This window comes from Zootoca vivipara, chromosome W (assembly GCF_963506605.1).
Source record: "Zootoca vivipara chromosome W, rZooViv1.1, whole genome shotgun sequence".
NCBI lineage: Eukaryota > Metazoa > Chordata > Lepidosauria > Squamata > Lacertidae > Zootoca > Zootoca vivipara.
Genome location: NC_083293.1, coordinates 3,957,620 through 3,979,544, shown reverse-complemented (window position 1 = coordinate 3,979,544; position 21,925 = coordinate 3,957,620). Strand labels below are relative to the sequence as shown.

The window sequence follows — 21,925 nt, the reverse complement described above, 5'->3', positions numbered from 1 at the left end:
CAAACACCTCTATTTTACCTTTATCTTACTTACTTCATTCCAATACATAAACCTTCTCCTTAAACCCCTTCCCAAACAACTCTCCTTTATTCATCTCTTCCCTATCTCCCCCTCCTACCCCACTTCTCACCCCCACCCCTACTTTTGTTTTATACCCTCTTTGTTTGCTGGATTGCTCATTCGCCCATCTCTAAATCGAACCCACCCCCCCACCCCCGCTTTTGCCTGTTTGTTTGTTTGTCTTGCGCCTGTTGGTCTGTCTGTCCATTGGTCTACCCGCCTCTCTGAGTACCTGACCACCGCTTTGACAGCACAGTTGAGGCAACTACGACAACATCAGAGAGGCTCTTATAACATTGCCAAGAGATGACACAAATGGCCGCCTAATCCGAACGCTCTGCAGAAGCCACCAGTCAACAACGCCTGACTAGTCCAACAACCCAACACCCAGAAATCATCGCCGCCATAACCCCTAATCGCAACACGTCCCACTCTGAGAGAATGCCAAACAAACCCCAAACCAAAAACACCAAGGAGATTAAAATGTCACCAACTAAAGAGATGGTAAACAGCATTGAGGCCACAACATCCCCTCAAAATGACGAAATATTACAACATCTAAGGGAAATGGAAGAGAGGATGACAAGAAAACTGAAAGCCGCAGTGGAAAACGCAATGACCCCCACATAGCTACTAATCAGCAATCTTGCCTCCAGAGTGGAAGCTCTAGAAAAGAAGAATCAACTGCAAGAAAGAACAATAGAGCAATACCGGGATGAAACCACACGTATAAACAAGAAACTAAACAAACTGGAAAGAGAAAATGAAGAACTGAGAATTAAACAAGCAGACATTGAAGATCACAATAGACGATGCAACATCTGCCTCTGCAACTTTCCTGAAAAAGCAGAGGACAAAAACCCAACAGACCTAATTGTAAACTGGCTGAAAAATACAATCCCAGGCCCGACACTCGAAGCAAACGACCTGGAGAGGGCTCACAGAGCCCTGATACCTATGCCGCAGCCCAACACCCCCCCAAGAGACATCACTCTGTGTTTCACATGCTACAAAAAGAAGGAAGAGGTATGGAACTACCTCAGAAACTCAACCAACCTTCGATACGGAGAAACCTCCATATTGGCCCTACAAGATCTATCTCAAGACACCCTAAACCGGAGGAAGAACCTACGCCCGTGTACACAGCTACTCCAACAAGCAAAAATCAAGTACAGATGGGGCTTTCCCTTCCGTCTCATTGTAACAAACGATACAACACAATGCATGGCTACAAACAAATCAGAAGCTCTGCAACTATTGAAGAACCTCAAACTCGATCCTCCACCGGAATGGCAACCGACAGACTCAGCAAGCGACAGCCACGATGACCAAGACGATGAAACAACAGCAAACAAATGGACGGAAGTACAGAGGAAAAAGAAGCGACACAACAAGACATACCAACATAAACGACTACTACCATGCACAAGATCACTCTGCCGAACACACAGGACAAGACACCAGATCAAGATCAACCAAACCAAAACACCACAGATGACCAACCTTGCAACGCCCGTCACAACTGAATGAAGCGACCGGAAAACAACTCAAAACTGAAAGACTGGTGATTCTCTCCCCTCCCCTCCCCTCCCTCCAGTCCATAAATATAGCTAACATCAACAACATCCCCTTCCAAGCCCCGCACCTCCACAGAAACCCCCAGCTCAACACCTGTCCAGACATCCTTAATCACATTCCTCACCTTCCAACAACCCACAACCCACACCCTTAGCACCCCCCCACTCCACACTAAGGAATAACAACTCATCTTACATCATTAACACAACACACAATCAGGCTAAAATCGGTTACCCAGCCAGCACAATGGTGGCAACACCTACATACCCACCTTAACACACCAACGATGTTGCAAATAACTTTGGCAACATTGATTTTGACCCTTATACCAAAAATTGATGTCACTAAGATGCCTCACACTGTCTCGCTGATTATCCCCTATCATAAACGACAGGGGAGATGCATAGCTGCCAAGTTTTCCCTTTTCTCGCAAGGAAGCCTATTCAGCATAAGGGAAAATCCCTTAAAAAAAGGGATAACTTGGCAGCTATGTCTGAGATGGCCTGTCCCTGAACACAGCCCTCCACAACAGCAGAGACCTACAGCTAACCGGCTGATTGCCAGATAGCCCAAAACATCCCAAACACTCACCTATATGACTACATATAGGAAATTCTTGAAAACCTATCCCTAACTCTTTAACCCAAACCTAAATCTAATACCACTAGCTCCCCATCCACCACATCCTAGGTCAGCGCAGCCCCACAGGTTCATTAAACAACACGAAGAGAGAGAGACAAGACAACCCATATGGGTTGGCAGAGAATCGCCCTACACAATAGATAAGCAAGATGGCTAACTTAACACATTTGCAACAATGTCAGGCCTACAAGTAAACTTTGCAAAATCGGAAGCCATGTGCTTCAACACCCCTCCTCACACCCAAAAAGAACTTACTAATATCACTAAGATAAAACTTTGTCACACCAAGTTCAGATATCTAGGGGTACAAATAACCAAAAACCTCAACAAATTTTACCTTCATAATTACAAACCCCTGTGGCAGCAAATAAATAAAGACCTAAAGAGATGGAACAATATGAATTTCACTCTCTCAGATGAAATGGCCATGATCAAAATGGTCACTCTCTCAAAACTAACCTACCTATTCCAAATCCTCCCAATCTGGATCCCCCCAACCCAACTTTGCAGATGGCCGGGAAAATTACACTCTTTTATCTTCTCACATAAAAAACCAAGAGTAAGCGCAAAATACCTTCATCTCCCCACCTCTGCAGGGATTGCTCTCCTCCTGCGGAGGCTTGGGACGCAAGCTGCACGCCCGCCAGCCATATGGTGGATGGGGCACAGCTGGCGGGTGTGCAGGGAAAGGGGCGGCCACCGGCAAAGCTGCGCAGCTCCCCCACTCACTGGGGCGGCCCTGAGAGGCCAGCACCCTGGCACAATGCGCCAATAAGCCCAAAAGGAAAGACAGCTCTGGCCGTATCACCAGGTTCCAACGCTGCTTTTTGTCCTATAAGTATTGCTTTGTCCCACACCCCCAAATTTATCAGCTGAGACTGAGATGATTGTCAGCTAAGATTTCTTTATTCATAACCTTGGTTGTCTCATTATTAAGTGAAGTATGTGTTGTTGTTGTTGCTTTTTTAAAAAACAACAACAAACAAACAGGAATCAAGCAAGAGCCCAAAGACAATGAAGAAGTTCCTTCCAAAAAGGAAAGACAGGAAACCATCCGATGAGGAATTTGTCATTAGAAAAAGTGAGCTGACTTGCATGACTTGTACTTGTAGTGATTGTTTTTAAAAGGAAATGCACAGATTCTCCAGTGTAACATCTAAGACCCCCCATCATCTGCACTGTATATTTAAATCAATATCATGCCGCTTTAAACAGCCATGCTTTCCCCCAAAGAATTTTGGCAACTACTAGGAAATGCAGCTTAAGGCTGTTGAGAGTTGTTAGGAGACCCATCTCAAGAGGAGATTCCCCTCATGGAGCTACATTTCCCAGACTATCCTGGGAATATAGATTGGTTGTTAAACCACTCTGAGAATTGTAGTTCTGTGAGTAGGGGGTGGGGGTGGGGTCTCCTAACAACTTTCAGCACCTTTTAATTAAGGACAGTGGAGTCCTGCTACCGTAGTTCTGGCCAAAGACTTGTGTAATCTAGTGTCCTGTTCTCACAGTGGCTAACTAGATGCCTGTGGGAAGCCTGTGGGTAGGCTCCTCCACACTGCTGTACTTTTGGGGTGGCGTATTCTGCATAATAAGGGACCCAGGTGGCGCTGTGGTTAAATCACTGAGCCTAGGGCTTGCTGATCAGAAGGTCGGCGGTTCGAATCCCTGTGACGGGGTGAGCTCCCGTTGCTCGGTCCCAGCTCCTGCCCACCTAGCAGTTCGAAAGCACGTCAAAATGCAAGTAGATAAATAGGAACCGCTACAGAGGGAAGGTAAACGGCGTTTCCATGTGCTGCTCTGGTTTGCCAGAAGCGGCTTTGTCATGCTGGCCACATGACCTGGAAGCTATACGCCGGCTCCCTTGGCCAATAATGCGAGATGAGCGCGCAACCCCAGAGTCGGTCACGACTGGACCTAATGGTCAGGGGTCCCTTTACCTTTTATTCTGCATAATAGTGCATTAGTGATGGATTTATTATACTGGACTGTCCACTTAGCATTCTGCTTTATTAGTTGTTCTGTGATGCTTCCCCAGTGTTACTATATGATTGTCATGCGTAGGGGGGGGGAGTGAACTGGAACATTTGCAGTAAAAAGAAAAGTTACTGGGTTTCTGTAGGAAGTTGCAGCTCATGCACTGCTTGGAAATGAAGCAGACCACCCTGAAACTTCTGCAGGTGTGAAAGGTATTGAAAGTGGGATCACGTATGACTGCCCCAATACCATCACGAGTAGAAAACTTCATGAATAAACAATACAAACTGCATCTGGAAGGACTCTGACTGGTACAAAAAGATTTCCTGCTGCACTCAAGGTTACAGGGACCAAGATAAATGCAGTGGTACCTCGGTTTAAGAACAACCCTGTTTACAAACTATTCAGTTTATGAACCCACAAAACTGGAAGTAGTGTCCTGGGTTGTGAACTTTACCTTGGTCTACGAACAGAAGCCAAACTGTGGAAGGGCACTGGCTGCGGGAGGCCTCATTAGGAAAGCACGCCTTGGTTTAAGAACAAACTTCCGGAACGGATTAAGTTTGTAAACCGATGTACCACTGTACTTGCTTCCCTCATTTTAAATACAGTGGTACCCCAGTTTCTGAATGTCACCGTTTACGAGCATTTCGGTTTTTAAACACCGTAAACCCGGAAGTACATGTTTCGGTTCTCTAACACGCCTCAGAAGTTGAACATAAAACGTGGTAATAGTGGTTTTTTTGTAGATGGCGGTAAAGAGCGGGTTTTTGTGGGGAAAGCACCACAGCAAAAAGAAAAAAAGTGCTTGGACACAAAAAGAAGTCTGACTGAGCTTAGTCATTGCCATTAATTTAATTGGGCCTACTTTGAGTAGAAGTTAGTTGAATACAACCCTTACTTCTGACTAGATCACATGAGTGTTCTAGCCCTTGTGAGGCAGAGATGAAACATAAAGCAAATTGTGCCGCTCCACCTAACAGTAAAGCTAGAAATCAGTGTTAGATGCTGAGCTAAGTCTTCTCAAGTTAATAGAAGCCAGATTGGGTGAGAGTCGTCTCTTGCATTCACCTACCTTTGTGACATTTGACAGGTACTGCTGCCTTGGAAGAAGATGCACAAATCCTTAAAGTGATTGAGGCCTATTGCACAGGTGCCAGCTTCCAGCAAACCCTCAGCTCAGGTGACTGGCTTAAAGGTGGCACCTTGTACCTAGAAACTTTTGAATGTGGGGTAGCTTTGAGGTGCAGTCAGCTGGCAGCTTAGCTTATGCCTGGTGCATTCCTCTCGCAATGCATGGGAGGCTCTCTGCCGAGCATTGCGTGCAAGTTGGGGTTTGAACTTACAAAGCTGTCTTCCTGTTAGCCAGACCATTGGTCCTTATAAGCCTTGGATTATCTACCTTTGTCGTCTTTAGCTCCTAGTGGGGTTCTTCTTTTAACCTAAACCTCTCCAGATGCTGTTGGACTCCAACCACCATGAGTCCCAGCAAACATGGGCATTGAGCAGGGATGATGGGAGTTGTAGTCCAGTGACACTGGGAGGACTAAAGGTTAGTGACCTGTGTTTAACCTTTCCCTGTGCCTGGCACCCACTTTTCATAAGAACCTACAAAGAGCCCTGGAGGATCAGACCAAAAGGTCCATCTAAACTCATCTTCTTTGTTGCTCTCAGGGGCCAACTGGATACCTCTGAGAAGTCCACAAGCAGGGCATGAGAAAGATGTTTACTTTCTTATTTATCTCCTTAACCCTTTATGTCCTTAACCCTTTCTTCCATCATGGAACTCACAGTAGCCTATCTGTGGTTCCCAGTAGGTCTCCCATCCAGGCACTGACCAGACCCAGACCTGCTTAGCTTCCAGCAGAGCAGCATCCTCACCTGCTTAAGACCATAAACTGGGATTGGGTGATTGCCCTCCCCTGCTGTTTCCCCCTAGCAATTAGCATTCAGTAGTAGACCATCTTTTCTATATGAATATTTCGCATAGGCTTCATGGCTAAATAATGTGCCATGAATTAGCCCTCTCTGTAGTGGTCAAAAACACCTTTTAAGTCACAGTCTACTACAAAGCAGGTATTCTGCATAAGAAGATCCTGCTGGATCACGCTGATGGCCCATCTAGTCCAGCATCCTGTTCTCAGAGTGGGCCTGTTCTCAGGCCCATCTAGCGCAGCATCCTGGGTGCTTGTGGGAGATTTGAGTGCAAGAGCCCTCTCCCCTCCTGTGGTTTCCAGCAAGTGGGATTTGGAACTTTGACTGGTTCCAACTGTGGAGGCAGAGCTGTAGTGATGAGTATCCATTGATAGCCTTCTCTGAGAAATTGTCCAGTCCTCTTTTGAAGCCATCTTAAGTTGGTGGCCAGCACTGCTTCCTGTGGGAGGGAGTTCCATGGTTTACCTGTCAGCCTTCAAGCCATCCAGGTCAGTGGTCATCCTGGCCTCCTTGGGGAGCAAGTTCTTAGTTTATGTATGTGCTGCAATGAAGATGGACTTTCCTTTTACCGTGTTTCCCCTATTTTAAGACGTAGTCATTATATAAGCCATAGCAGGATTTTAAGCGTTTAGGAAATAAAAGCCATACCCTGAAAATAAGCCATACCTCCGAGGAGCGAGACCGCTGAGTGCCCCAGCCAGCCAGCGGGACCCAGCACGCTGGCCGCGGCAAGAGTATAGAAAAGCAGTGCCCTGAGCCTCTGGGAGCCGGCAAGAGCAGGAGGCGGCTTGCCAGGTCGGCATCCAGCAGTGCGCGCGGAGCACCCCGAGCCTCTGCGAGCAAGCAGGACGAGGAGGAGGCTTGCCGGGTCGTCGCCCAGCAGCGCGCGCGGAGCGCCCCGAGCCTCTGGGATTGTTGTTGCTGTTGCTGGCTGCCGGAGGCTCGGGGCGCTCCGCGCGCGCTGCTGGGCGACGACCCGGCAAGCCTCCTCCTCGTCCTGCTGGCTCTCAGAGGCTCGGGGTGCTCCGCGCGCCCGAGCCAGCAGCCTGGCCTCTCTTTTTTTGCCTGCCCGAGGCGGCCTGCCGCCCCGCCACCGGAACCGGCAGCTGCAGAGCGGAGCGCTCCGCAGCGCCAGGCGGAGCACAGCGGCCTGGCCTCTTTTTTTTCTTTTTTGCCTGCCACCCCGCCACCAGAACCGGCAGCTGCAAAGAGGAGCGCTCCGCAGCGCCAAGCGCTCCGCAGCGCCCTGCAGCGCTGGGCGGAGCACAGCGGCCTGGCCTCTTTTTGGGTTTTTTTTGCCTGCCGCCCCGCCACCGGAACCGGCAGCTGCAGAGAGGAGCGCTCCGCAGCGCCGAGGGCTTGGAGCGCCCTGCAGCGCTGGGCGGAGCGCAGCGGCCTGGCCTCTTTGGTTTGGGGTTTTTTGCCTGCTGCCCTGCCACCGGAACCGGCAGCTGCAGAGAGGAGCGCTCCGCAGCGCCGGATGAAGCACTGAGCCAGCGGCCTGCTGCCTTGGTGCCTGGACCCAGCTGCTGCTGCAGCGCCGCACAGAGCACCCAGCAGCACCCCAGCCAGCTGCCTGGCCCCTCCGAGGAGGCCTTAAGGTACAATACATCCCCTGAAAATAAGACACCGTGTGTTTTTTTGAGTAAAAAAAAGAATAAGACGGTGTCTTAAAAAGGGGGAAACACGGTATCTGTCCAGAATCTTCTAAAACGAAGCTCCATTGGATGTTCAACGTTCTGAAAGTGGGATAAACTTCTTCATATCTGCTTCCTCCATGCTGTGCTTAGTTTTTATAAACTTCCATTGTGTTACCTCTGCAACTGTCCCAAATGCTGCAACTGTTCCTCATAGGAACATTTCACTTGCCTTTGAACATTTCACTTGCCCTGAGTTACAAGGGCCAATGGTCTGCCTATAAATAAGGCAGTTTCCTATGTTTCTGCCTCATGCCCTGTAGAGGACGATGGCAGTACCTTCTCACCCAGCTCCCTCCCATTCCACTGTGCAAACAAACTGATGGTAATCTCAGAATGCAAGAGATAGCTTGACTAGGAAGCACAGGGCACTATCATTTAATCTGCTGCACCTTTCAGAAAGAGCTGCTTCCTGAGTGAGGTGCTAACATCTTCTGAAGTGATGGAAATGCAAACCTTTAGTCAGGGCAAATTAAAATCCCTGTACACTTAGAGGGGAGACAGAGGGGTAGTAAAACAGGTGTGGCCCTCTCCTTGCGAAATGTGGCTGCTTTGTACAACTTTTGTCAGCTGTTAAGCTATCAGAAAACACATGCCCATTTCTTGGTCTATTATAAAGTGATGGTTTTAACCAACGAAGCCAGAAAGACTTGGAACCAGGTTACCTGAAATAGTGTCTTAGCATAGAAGAGCTGGCTGCTGGATCAGGCCAACGTCCCATCTTGTCCAGCATCCTGTTTTCACAGTGGCCAACCAGATGCCTATGGTGAAGCCCACAAGTGTCGGCCCACAATAGTGACAACACTCTTGTTACTGTATTTGTGATTCCCAGCCCCTGATATCCAGTACCTGCTCCATGTCCTGCCATCAAGTGAGGTGAAGCTAAAAAGGAGAGAGCCTTTTTGGTGGTGACACCCTACTTATGGAATAGCTTTCTTTCTTTCTTTCTTTCTTTCTTTCTTTCTTTCTTTCTTTCTTTCTTTCTTTCTTTCTTTCTTAAAATAATTTTTATTAAGTTTTCCATTTTAACAACCCAATAAAAACCACATTAAAAAATTCCAAATTATAATACAATCCAAAAAGCCAAATATTCGATGCCAAATTATATATCTTTGGGTGACTTCCTAGACTCTGAAGTTTGTGATGATCTAATATTTTACTGCATTCCTTAATTATCCCAAATAATCCTAATAAAACATTTCCGATGTTGATCCTTCATTTATTTATTTTTATTTTTATTTTTAAACAAACTTTATTATTTAAAAAAGTTACATAGGTATAACATAAATATAGAATATAGTTTTCCAATTCACCAAAGAATATACAAATAGTATACAAATATATATATATAATCAAACTCAAAGTTTCTTGTTCGCAATGTGAACAGTATATAACCAAAATATTTCTTCCTGTTTCATCTTAGATACTTCCCATCCTCCTTATTATATAATATCAGATTCTTTCTGTGCCACGGGTTGACGTTAAAAGTTTTCTGCTTTCTTTTCCTAGTTATTTTTCCTGTTCTCCTCATCTTTGTCTTTGATCTCAAACATCATTCTATTTCTGCTAATAAAGAGTTATTTGGGTAATACATTTTTAGATATTTTTTGTAAACACTCCATTAGATAGATAGATAAACTTTATTTCGGCCATAGGCCCATAATGCACTGCAACCAAGGATAAAACAGTATAAAACCGGCATACATAAAAACAGTCAGACAAAATAAAGACATAAAAGAATCAGAACAATCAGACAAAATTAGTCCCTCATACAAGGGACTTATGTAATACATTTTAAAACGTTTCAAGTAGTTTTGTGGGGCTTCTAGCTATGGTTAAAACGTTAGTGCATTGCAGGCCTTCATTTTTCATTACTCAGATCAGAAGGTTACTCGAATGATGTAGCTTGATGTCAGTAGTCGTAAAGTAAGTTATGCTGTTTTTTGTAAGAAAGAACTGAAATCAAATATCTTGCTACAAGTAATGTTTTGGTCGAATCATCATCTTGCAGCAGGTATGTTAATTGGGTCTCCAGCGGCTTGTCCGTGGTTTCCAGAATTAGAGGGTACAAGATTTTGGTCCGAGCGGGCATATGCAGGGGGCAACAGAACAGTATGTGGTAGAGGGATTCTATTGTTCTGTTGTCACACGTGCATAAAACTGAGATTTGGCCTTTGGAAAACCTGTGCCCCAGGACATTGGATGGGAAAACATTAAATCTTGCTTTGGTGAAGGCGAATCTGTGGGCTGCGACAGAAAGAAAAGACAGGTACGATGGAATCTGAGGCGTGGGCCTTGATTCAGCGGGGAACATGTTCCACTTCCCGTTATAATATTTTGATGGAAATCATAGTTATCTAGTTTTTGAATTATAGTTCTTTTGGCTGAGGGAAGATCTAATTTCAATAGGTCTGATGGGAACAATCCGTAGGACATGATTTTGGAGTGGATTTTTTTTGCCCAGGGACTAACAAAGCCGTCTCTCCAAAGACATTGGATGAGATGGTGATTGGGCAATCTGTGCCACGAGGACAGCCAATAGCAGAATATATGCTTCCATAAGGAGTTTTCTAGCGAGGGAATTTTAAGTTCAAGGCGAATAGCTGCATTGCTCATGCACTGGGGCAATTTCAAAAGGCGTCTCAGAAATTGATTCTGAATTGTTTCTAAGGGCGCCAGATTTACTGATGCTCCCCACAACGGGGCAGCATAAGCCATTGTCGCAACCACTTTAGCTTTAAATACCTTCAAGGCAGATGGTACATGTAAGGCCCCTTCCGAAAAGAAGAAACGCAGTAATGCGTTCGAAAGGGCTTTGGCCTTGTTTTGGAGGTAAGCAATATGCGCTTTCCAGCCCATGTTGTGTTGAAAGTGCACTCCCAGGTATTGAAATTTTTGGACTTGTTCGATAGGTTTCCCATCCAACATCCATTTGTACAACTTCCGACTTCTGGAAAAAATAAGCACTTTCGATTTAGATTGATTTATGGTAAGGTGGTTAGATTTACAATACAAAGCAAAAATCTTAAGTGCCCTCCTTAAGCCGATTCTAGAGAACGAGAGTATCACAGCATCGTCAGCATACAGCAATAAGGGGCAGTGGTAATCCGCAAGGCGAGGAGCGTGGATAGCTAATTGTGATTCGGCTAGAGGTGTTCTCATGTCGCTTATAAATAGATTGAAAAGATAAGGGGCTAAAATGCACCCTTGTCGAACTCCTCTGTTGATGGGTACGGAGTTTGTGAGGTCACCAGTAGGAGTTATTCTCACCCTGGCGGCCGTCCCATCGGGAAGTTGGGTCATTAGCCACAACAACCTTCTATCAATGCCCCAATGGGCCAATTTTCCCCATAATACTTTTCTGGGTATACTGTCGAACGCGGCCTTCAAATCTATGAAGGCAGCACAGAGTTGGCCCCGCTCAGAAGAAGAGTATTTCCGAGCTAAGTGGTATAAAATTACTGCATGGTCCGTGGTTGAACGGTGAGCTCTAAACCCAGCTTGTTCTGGGCCGTTGAGATGGAGTTCCTCTGCCCATTGGGTCAGTCTAGTTAGCAGAAAACGAGCATATATTTTCCCGATAATCGACAGGAGACTGATGTTTCGATAGTTTCCCGGATCATCAGGGGGGCCTTTTTTGTGTATTGGGATGATGATGGCCTCCTTCCACGTTCTGGGCACGAGACCAGTAGCATTAATTGCATCAAAAGTTGCGGCAAGTATGTTTGCCCACCAGGCCGGATGTAGCTTTATGGCCTCCGCCGGGATCAGGTCAGGCCCGGGGGCTTTGCCTATTTTTAGTTTCGAGATTAAATCTAGAATTTCATCAGGTTCAGTTTTGGGCCAAATGGGCAGGTGTTCGAAAGAAACGTCAGAATGGCAGGTAGAGGTCTCTGTCTGCGAGAAATATTTCCTCAAAAATTGCTCCCAGATCGGGGCGGGGATAACTGACAGGGGGCATTTCTTTGATCTTCTGTTTATCAGGCACCAAAATTCATGGGAGCTACGAGACCTGGAGGCTGCAATTAGAGCCTGCCAGCGATTTTGCTGCCATTCACATTTGGCTCTTTTCTGTGCCTGCTTATATGCAATTTTAGCTTGTAAATAATTAGGGGGCAGTGATAGGGCGCCAGAGGTTTTATACTCATTATACATAGGGCAAAGATGGAGTCTAGCTTGTTTGCACTGCAAATTGAACCAAGGAGCTCCAACCTTGAGCTGCACCCGATTAACCAAGTGGGCTGGAACCGTAAAAAAAGACATAAAATCCGTTGAGAGTAGAGAGAACAAGTCCAGAGTCTTATTGTAGTCGGGTGTATCTGCAAATAGGACAATATGAGGTTCAGTTATCTTTTTTTGGAAGAATGCCGTGTATTTTTGGGCCTGAGACGCTGACCATTTTATTCCTCTTATTTGGCCCGCAGCATTTAGTCCCATGTGGGTAGGGTGTCTTTTCTCAACCGGCAGCCAATCCAAAGAAAGTTTAGCGACTAAAGGGAGATGGTCACTCAATTGTACATTTTCTATTTTGAAATAAAAGAAATCTGTGAATAGGTCCTTGGAAACTAAAAAATAATCAAGGACACTATTTGAGGATGAACCTAGGTGAGTGAAGTCTCCAGGGATATCAGGAGGGCAGCTGCCGTTTAAAATAACTAGATTTAGGTGGATTGCCATTTGGTAGAGTAAGACACCCGCCTCATTCGCTCTGTTATCTTTGGATAGTCTCAGAGCCAGGGGGGTTAAAGCCGAGTTTTGAGAACTAAGGGGGACCCACCACTTGGCCTTACTTATCATCTGCCAATTTGCAGCTACCCATTACTGCGGGATGTTTAAAATAACAATATAATAAGTGCTCCTCCAAGGCTTCCCATTTGCGGTGTAGGTCTGCTGAAAGACCACCCGGAGGGAGATAAACATTTGTAATTAGTAATTCAAATTTTTCACCGGAAATCAAGCCTGTGATGGCATAAGGAGGTAATGACTGGACAAGCGTAAATTTGGCCTGCAATTTAAGAGAGATGGCGATCAACAGGCCTCCACTGGGGGGTCCGCCTTTAAGGGAGGGGCAGGCTGGGAGAGAAATGAGATTGTAGCCGTTTATATCAATTGCCTCCTCTTCCCAAGTTTCTTGCAGGAGTATTATCTGAAATAAATTTATAAACTTCAAAAAATCAGGATCTGATTTTTTCCCCCTCCATCCTGCGTAAACACTCCATTCTTTCTATACCTTTTGTGTCCTTCATTTATTTTTAACAGCCTCTGAATTAGTTTAGCAAGCGGGTTAGTCCTTTGTAGTTCTGTGTAAAATATTTTAAATTTTCTTCTTCTTTATTTTCCTGATGTCATCCAAAGTCCTCATCGACGCCAGTTTCACTTTCTGCACACAAAAGCAAATCTCAGTGCGTCACATCCAAGACAAAGGGAGATGTAGCCTTCTGCCATTAGCGCTGGGCTAATATCAAAAATTCCCTTCTGTTCCAGCTGCTAACAAGCTAATGCCTCGGTAAAAACACCATAGCTCCCATCATGTATTCTTTATATCATTCCTTTAAAAGTTGTGGCCAGAATCATAGTCAAAATTTCACACACTTAATTTTGTAGTTAAACCATAGCAATAACAATAGCAAGATACTCTTTCAATCCCGCTTTCAAACAGTCAGTCTTTCGGGGGAGATTTGCTGAATAGTACAGCAAATGCAAAATATATCAAGAGAGAATAATGGAGGCTCACCTCCCCCAACATACCGATCCAATTATGATGAAAGTCCTTCTCCAGGTCGAATCCTTTTTTTTCAAATAAATTTTATTCAGTTTTCCAATTAACAAATGAATAAAATAAAATAAAAATAAAAAAGAACAATCTTTTATACAAAACATCTTATATTTTCCTCTTACATCTTGCTCTGCCGAGCTGTGACTTCCCCCCCTCCCTTCATGCGGGTTTCTTGTTAACTCCATTTTTTGCAGTTCCTTATTATCTTTTTTAGTCAATTCGTAGGATTTATTTCAATCCTGCAAGTGTTTTTAAACTTCTAAAGTTTTTCTCCATATAGTCCACATATTTACTCCAATCCTTTTGAAACCTCGTCTCTCCTTGGTCTCGGATCTTGCAAGTCAGTCTAGCTAGTTCAGCATAGTCCATCATTTTCATCTGCCACTCTTCAATTGTTGGTAATTCCTGGGATTTCCATTTTTGGGCTAACAATGTCCTAGCCGCGGTTGTCGCATACATAAACAATACTTGATCTTCTTTTCTAATCTCTCCTCCCATTATCCCTAACAAAAATGCCTCCGGTTTTTTTGGAAAGGTATATTTAAACATCTTTTTCAATTCATTATATAACATCTCCCAAAATCTTTTTACCTTATCGCATGTCCACCACATATGATAAAATTCGCCATCTCTCTCTTTACACTTCCAGCATGCTTTATCACTCATTCTATACATTTTAGCTAATTTTACTGGTGTTAAGTACCATCTATACATCATCTTATATATATTTTCCTTCAGGGCAGTACATGCTGAGAATCTTAAAGTTTGGTTCCATAATTTCAACCACGCGTCATATTCAATATTATGCCCAAAATCCTTTGCCCATTTAATCATCACCTCTTTTGTCAACTCATCTTTTGTATACCATTCTAACAACAAATCATACATTTTTGACAGAAGCTTTGTTTTGCCTTCCAGCACTTCTATTTGAAATTTGGACCTTTTATCCTCAAATCCTATTTTCCTATCTTCTCTAAGAACATCATTTATTTGATGATATTGTATCCATCCTGTTAGCACCCCTTTAATTTCTTCATAGGGTTTCAGTCTCCAGCCTTTCTCAGTTTTTATCAAGATTTCCTCATACGTGGCCCTCCTCCCCTCCATGTTTACTTTCTTAACTGTTAATACCTCTGCTGGAGATACCCACCATGGTGTTTTAGTCTCTAACAGCATTTTATTTCTTTCCCATACCTCATACAGAGATCTTCTTATCACATGGTTTGTGAACCCTTTATGAGACTTTTTTTATCATACCATAAGTATGCATGCCATCCAAATCTGTTATTAAAACCTTCCAAATCTAGCAAGTCCATGTTCTTAAAGTTATCCACTCTTTTCATAGTATAGTCTCAAGTCTGGTAGGGAGAATCCACCTCTTTCTTTTCTATCCACCAAAATTTTATGTTTTATTCTAGGCTTTTTCCCCTGCCAGACGAATCTCGACAAAATCTTCTGCCATTCTTGGAATTGTCTTGTACCCTTCACAATAGGTATAGTTTGAAATAGGAATAACATCTTAGGTAACACATTCATCTTTATTGCTGCTATTCTTCCCAAGAATGACATTTTCATGTTAGTCCATCTTTCTAAATCTTTTTTTATTTCTCTCCATACTGGTTCATAGTTGTCACTATAAAGGTTAATATTCTTTGCTGTCATCCATATTCCCAGGTATTGTACTTTTTTTTTGCCACGTCGAATCCATATTTTTGCTGTAGCTCTTGCTTTTCCTCCTTAGTCATATTCATTGCCATGACCTTTGTTTTCTGTCTATTTAGTTTAAATCCTCAAAGTTGGCCAAATTTCTCAATTTCTTCTATAGCTTCTGCAACGCTTTCATTAGGGTTTTCCAATGTCAAAACTAAATCATCTGCGAAGGCTTTCACTTTGAACTGTTTTGCACCGACTTTAATTCCTCTGATTGAAGAAAGATCTCTTAACCTGTTCAATAATACTTCCAGGACCATAATGAATAATAGAGGAGATAAAGGACATCCTTGTCTAGTTCCCTTTGTGATGTCAAAATATTCTGTTAATGTATTATTAATTATCAATCTTGCTCTTTGTTCTGAATATATTGCCTCGATCCCATTCAAAAATAAATCTTTCCCAACCATCGATTCCAAATTTCTCTTCATAAACTGCCAAGATATATTGTCAAAGGCTTTCTCAGCATCCACAAACATTAAGACTGCCGGTTTGTCTATCTTGGTTTCCAGATACTCTATTACATCTATTATATGTCTAACATTGTCCTTTAACTGTCTACCAGGAAGAAAACCAGCTTGGTCTTTATGTATCATCTCATTCAGAACTTCTTTCAGCCTCTTAGACATTATATCTGCAAATAATTTATAATCGTTGTTCAATAATGATATTGGTCTATAATTTCTTACTTCTGACCCATCTGTACCAGGTTTTGGAATCAATGTTATGTACGCCTCCTTCCATGTATTAGGGATCTTTCCTCCTGCAAGTATGTCATTCATCACTTCTTCTAAAATTGGTACCAGCTGTCCATTTAATACTTTATAATATTTCGCTGAAAGTCCATCTGGTCCTGGAGCTTTACCTTGTTTCATTCTCTTTATTGCTTGTTGTACTTCTTGTGTCGTTATCCTGTTGTTAAGTTTCTTTCTTTCCTCTTCAGGGATTGATTTCGAACCGTATTTTCCTAAATAATCACTGATCTTCTTCTCATCTTCTTTCTTTTTGCAATACAAATCTTTATAAAATTTTTGAAAGGCTTTCTTAATTTCCTTTGATTCTTCCGTCACTCCTCCCTCTATTTTTATTTTGGTTATTATATTTTGATTTTGATGTTTCCTTAACTGCCAAGCCAACAGTTTTCCTGTTTTGTTCGCCGATTCGAAATTTCTTTGTCTCATTTGCTTTATTTTCCACTCGATCTCCTGATTGATCAACATAGAGAATTGTGTCTGTAGCATCTTTATATTATTCTTGATTTGTTGATTCTCTGGTTTCTCAATCAGGTTTTTCTCATTTTCCATGAGACATTTCAAAATTTCTTCCTTCCTCCTTTCTTTCGTTTCAGGAAGCTGTTTTGCTGTATTAGAAAGCCTCTCATCACTGCTTTGCTTGCATCCCATACCATGTCCAATCCAGTGTCTTTATGTAAATTCCAGTAAAAATAGTCTTTCAAGACTTTCTTAGCTTTCATCACCACCTCTTTATCTTCAAAAAGCTCTTCATTCATTCTCCACCTAAAATAATTTTGGTCTTTACCTTTCAATTCCATAAATATTGAATTGTGATCTGACAGTGTTCGTGGTATTATCTCTGCTTTGTTAACCCTTGGCACTAGTTCTTTGGAGATCCATATATGATCACTCCTTCCAGAACTTTGATTTGGTTCTGAAAAGAAAGTGAACTGTTTAATCGTCGGATGCTTCAACCTCCAAATGTCCACTAGGCCCAGGTTTTCTACTAAGTCAAAAAAGGACTTTGGTAGTTTGCCTTCGTTCTTCCTTCTCTTCGTCCTATCCAGTTCTGGCACTGTCACTCCATTAAAATCACCCATAAGTATTATCTTTTGATCCATAAATTCTATCAATCTTTCCTCCAAATTCTTGTAAAATTCTGCTTTATTCTCATTTGGTGCATAAATTCCCACAATCAGCATTTTTTCTCCTTGAATCGATATTTGGACCACAATTACTCTTCCCTCCTCGTCTTTCAAAATCAATTTCGGATCTAATTTATCCTTTATATACAAAACCACTCCTCTCTTCTTATTTTCAGCCGAATTTATAAACTCTTTACCCAACCTTTTATTTCTGAGAATATAACTATGTTTTTTTGCCACATGTGTTTCCTGAAGACAAATTATATCCAGATTCTTTTTCTTCAAGATATGTTCAATTTTATTCCTTTTGGCTTTATTATTCAATCCATTCACATTCCAGGAATGTATCTTCAGTGCCATTTTTACTTCCTAATATCAGGAAGGAAAATTTTATCTAGTCTTGGTCGGGTTTTTTACTTAAATCTTTATCCTCTCCTTCTTCCTCACTCTCTGAATCTTTTTCTTCCTCTTCTTCTTCCCCTCGGTCTTCTTCCTCTGATTTTTCTTCTTCTTCTTCTTCTTTCTTCTTCTTCTTTGTGGTCTTGGGTCTTCTTCCTCTTCTGCCGTCACTTCTGCCAAAACAGCAAGGCTTGGGTCCAACTCTCCCAGAAATTTTTCATACTTTCTCAAGAATTTTCCAATATCCTGCATGCTTGTCAAAATATGTCTTTTCTCTTTGTAATAAAACATAATTCCCTCTGGGTATTCCCATCTATGTTGAATTCCATTTTTCTTCAGCAGGGCCACCATTGCTTTATAATTATCACGTTTCTTCAAAAATCTTCCTGGTATCTCTTTAAACACGATTATAGGTTTGCCACTGATGATTAACTTGTTGGTGAAGCTCAATCTTAAAATCTCATTTTTCATCTCCATTGCATTAAAAATCACCACACAATCACCAGGTGCTTTCCTTGCTTTGGCCTTTGCTGATTTTACCTTGATTCTGAAAGCATTTACAATAGTCTGACTCACTTCTTCATCTGTTTTTCCCATCCATTTTGCCAATTCTGCAATTATCCTTGATTTAATATCTTCACCCGATTCTTCAGGAATACCTCTCAATTTCAAATTCATCTGCTTTTGCTTCATCTCAATCAATGCTAAATTATCAAGCATTTGTTCGTGTGCCCGGTCCATTTTTTTCACTTTATCTTTCACTTTGTCCGTTTCCTTTTTGACCTCTTTTACTTCCTTCTGAGTCTTCTTAATTGAATCTTCCATTGTTTTGGATCTCACCGATAAGTCTTTTATCTGGGTCGAGAGCTCTCCCACAGCCCCCTCAATTTTCTTATCAATCTCTCCTAATTTCTTATCCATTCGTTGTTCACTATGTTTAAATTCATCTTTAATTTTTTGCCATAAAGCTTCTAAATCTCTGACTTCTTCTTGCTTAGATCCTCTTCTATCTTTTGGTGTGCTTGCCGCCTTCTTTTCCTCTTTACCATCCCTGCCAGCCATTTTAATCTAATTCTGTGTGAAACTGTATTTTTCAAAAATAAAGAAAATAAAAATCCCCCACTTTGCCACTAGGGGGGACCACTATTAACCATATTAATCAAATTTCTAAATTCCTGCAGTACCAAATTGACCCCCAGATGGCACTATACTTTTCCAAAAACCCAAATAAGACTATTTTTCCTTTTGCCACTGGGTGGCACACTCTAAGATCTCAACCCCCTTTCAGTACTTTTCCACACCGTTTTCACAATAGGCAGGAATACAGCAGTTTACATTAGCCCAATCTTTTTCTAGCAAGTTCCCTCTTCAACCTCCAAACGGCCAAGTCCACCGTGTAAACTAAAACCTGAAACAAAGAAGCCAAGTCCCGCAACTCTTCAGCCACTTGTAGGCTTAATCCACATATTGAGAGTTTTTATCCAATGTCAACCAAAATAAAACCAAATACTTCAGCCACTTGTAGGCTTAATCCAAATAAGGGAAAGTTGAGACCCTGGATCTCCAGGTCGAATCCTTGGCACGCAGTGGCTGAATCAATTAGCAGAGTAATTTATCCCCCCTAGTTCAGAGCATGCCTGTTAATTAAGTTTGAATTTTATCTTAAAAAACAGGTTTCCTCCACTCATGGCAACAGTTTTGGAGAGTTGCCGAAATGCGTGGTGCAATGCACCCAGCTTCCTCCTGTCCCCCACATTCCTTCAGGACGGACAGCAGGTATTGGATGATCTGCGGGTGGAGCACACACACACCCTCCCCAGCCCTGGTTTTTTTTTTTGGAGGATAATTACTCCCATATTATCTTCATTAGCTGCACAGAAGTGCTCCGCTGGTCTGGGGACAGCCGTTTGCCAGACAGGAAGTCTCTTTCTTTCTTGCGGTTGTTTTCAATCTTGAGAATGATGATGCACCAGTGGGGAAAAGAGCAGGGAAATGCTCTTCTCCTGTTTCTGAACTGGGACGTGCCAGCGTTCTTGTTGATTTGTTGTGTGCACCAAAATAAACCTGCCCCCTGATTTGTCCTCTCTTGCCACCAGGTTCCCGTAAAGATTCCGCCCCCCAGGTCCTGCTTCCAGAAGAAGAAAAAATCATCTTTGAGGAAACAAGAAGCAACGGGCAGACTATCACAGAGGAGAAGTGAGTAAGATTGGGGTAGGGCCCAGAACAGGTGAGCTGAAGCCTAAGAAATTTAATTGTGGGTGTCCTATCTCCACCCACCCAATATCCAAAGGAGCAAGAGGAGGTCAGTGCACGAGGTCGCCTGCAGGGTGGCAAGAGTTCTGTTCTGGGGGGCAGAATATATTGCTTCTGCCCTGCATTTTATATCCATGTTTAGGTAAACAATTCAATGAAGAAGGCATTCAAGGAAACAGCATTTAATGTTGCCAGTGTCCACATCCTGCCCCTTGATTGGAATTGCATTTTGACGTGATATGTGGTATTTTCTCTCTCCCCCCGCCCCTCAAAATGAGGTTGATTTGCAACTTTTTTTCCACTTTTAAAATACTATTTTGTTTCTGTTGCTTATGTCTTAAGCTTTGACCAGTTTCTTCACTTGCGGAAATACTTTCCTTACAGGCTTATTTGCCAACAAAGAAACAAAATGAAACAAACAAACAAAAAAAAACCCTGCAAAGCTGTTCTGCAGAAGGCCTGAACTTTGCAAAGGGAATGTGCCGTAGGGGCACTGTGAGGGACAGGGGATACCGGGAGGTCCCTCCCATCTTGAGCTCCAGCCCATCCCCGAGCGCTGGGGAAAGCAGGGAGAGTTCCGACTCAAGTGGAGAAGCAGGAAGTGGTGTCCGAGGCTCAGGCAAGGTAGCGGAGCCACTGCCCAAGGTGGGACAGGAAGAGGGGAGCAAGGGGGGAAGGCCAATCCCACCGACTCCAGAATTGCGCAAGAAACGTCGGGGGAAGAGGCTGGGTCTCCCCAAGCTTTTATGCTGGAGGAAAACGTGCCAACCTCCATTCGGAGGTACTGAAGAAGACTGACAAGATGTGCCACTCTCTGTAAATAGCACTGCCTTTAGCACTGTAAATACACAGCACCAATAAAAGGATAAAATGCAGAGCTGTGTGGAGTCGTTACTCTGAAGTAGCCCACCCAGGCCACTGTGACAGCTACCTCCGAATCTTTTTTTGGGCTACTTTGGAGTTGCCGGGATGAGCGCGCAAGAGGAAGAGAAATGGCGGCAGATCGCGGAGAAAGCCCAGCAGGACCTGCAACAGCTGGCGTTGCAGGCACAGGGAGAATTAAAAGCGGCCAAAGAGGAAACGCGGAAAAGCCAGGAGGAGAGGCAAAATCTCATTGACCAGGTGAGAGCACTACAGGATAAAGAGCAGCAGTTAAGAACGCTAGCAGTGGAGCTCCAAAACAAGTTGGATGCAGAGAAAAACAAGGGCGGGGGGGGGAACTCCAAGTATTGCCGGGAAGGAGAGCGGGGACCCTAGTAAGCAAGTTCAACGGGGACCCAAGGGAATACCAGGGCTTTGAGACTGAGATATTATACGCCCTTGAGCTGCACAATGATGAGTTCCCTGATGATTCGCACAGAGTAGCGTTTATAGTGGAGCATCTTACCGGAGCAGCAAGGGAGTGGCTCAGACCGTTAATCGCGGCAAAAAACCCTTGCATGAAGAATGTCAAATTATTTCTAGAAGCTTTAAAAGTAATGTATGCGAGTGACAGTCATATGGACCATACCAAAGAGGAACTTCATAATTTACGCCAGGGAAAAATGACAGTGCGCGAATATTGGGCTAAATTCACCATGCTGGTGCACAAGCTGGGGTGGGAGCTTCACTCGCCTCCGATGGAAGCGGCGTTCTATTTGGGACTGCATGAGGATGTGAAGGATGAGCTCTCGAGAGGTCCGAAGCCCAGTAATATGGATGAGTTGAGTAAAGCGGCTCTGGCGGTGGGGGTGAGGCAGGAATCTCGGTGGAACGACAAGCAGACAACGCGCGTAACACGGCCTTGGTTCCCACGGTCGCAGCAGAAGCCACTCCCCCAACAGCCGTCCCAGGCCACGCCTGGGGCCGGGGCAGACCAGGAACCCATGCAAATTGATAGCGCGCCCGCGGGCTTTTCAAACCCCAGCGGCGCCAAGACGCAAGGAGGGAAGGGGCGGGAACTGCTTCCTCTGCAACTTCCCTCAGCATCTCGTCAGAAACTGCCCCCACCGCAGGGAATGGCAAGGGAAGGCGGGAACGGTG

General features: G+C 43.7%; 1 protein-coding gene across 3 annotated transcripts in view; it reads left to right on the top strand.

Annotated features, from left to right (window-relative positions):
• The window catches only part of ARHGEF6 (Rac/Cdc42 guanine nucleotide exchange factor 6), a 129,517-nt gene that overhangs the window by 50,741 nt on the left and 56,851 nt on the right, over window positions 1-21,925 (top strand). For all 3 annotated transcript variants that reach the window (XM_060270030.1, XM_060270031.1, XM_060270029.1), the window contains exons 17-19: window positions 3,271-3,361; window positions 5,348-5,437; window positions 19,747-19,846. In XM_060270030.1, the coding sequence (XP_060126013.1) occupies window positions 3,271-3,361; window positions 5,348-5,437; window positions 19,747-19,846 (281 nt within the window). The remainder of the gene's footprint in view (window positions 1-3,270; window positions 3,362-5,347; window positions 5,438-19,746; window positions 19,847-21,925) is intronic.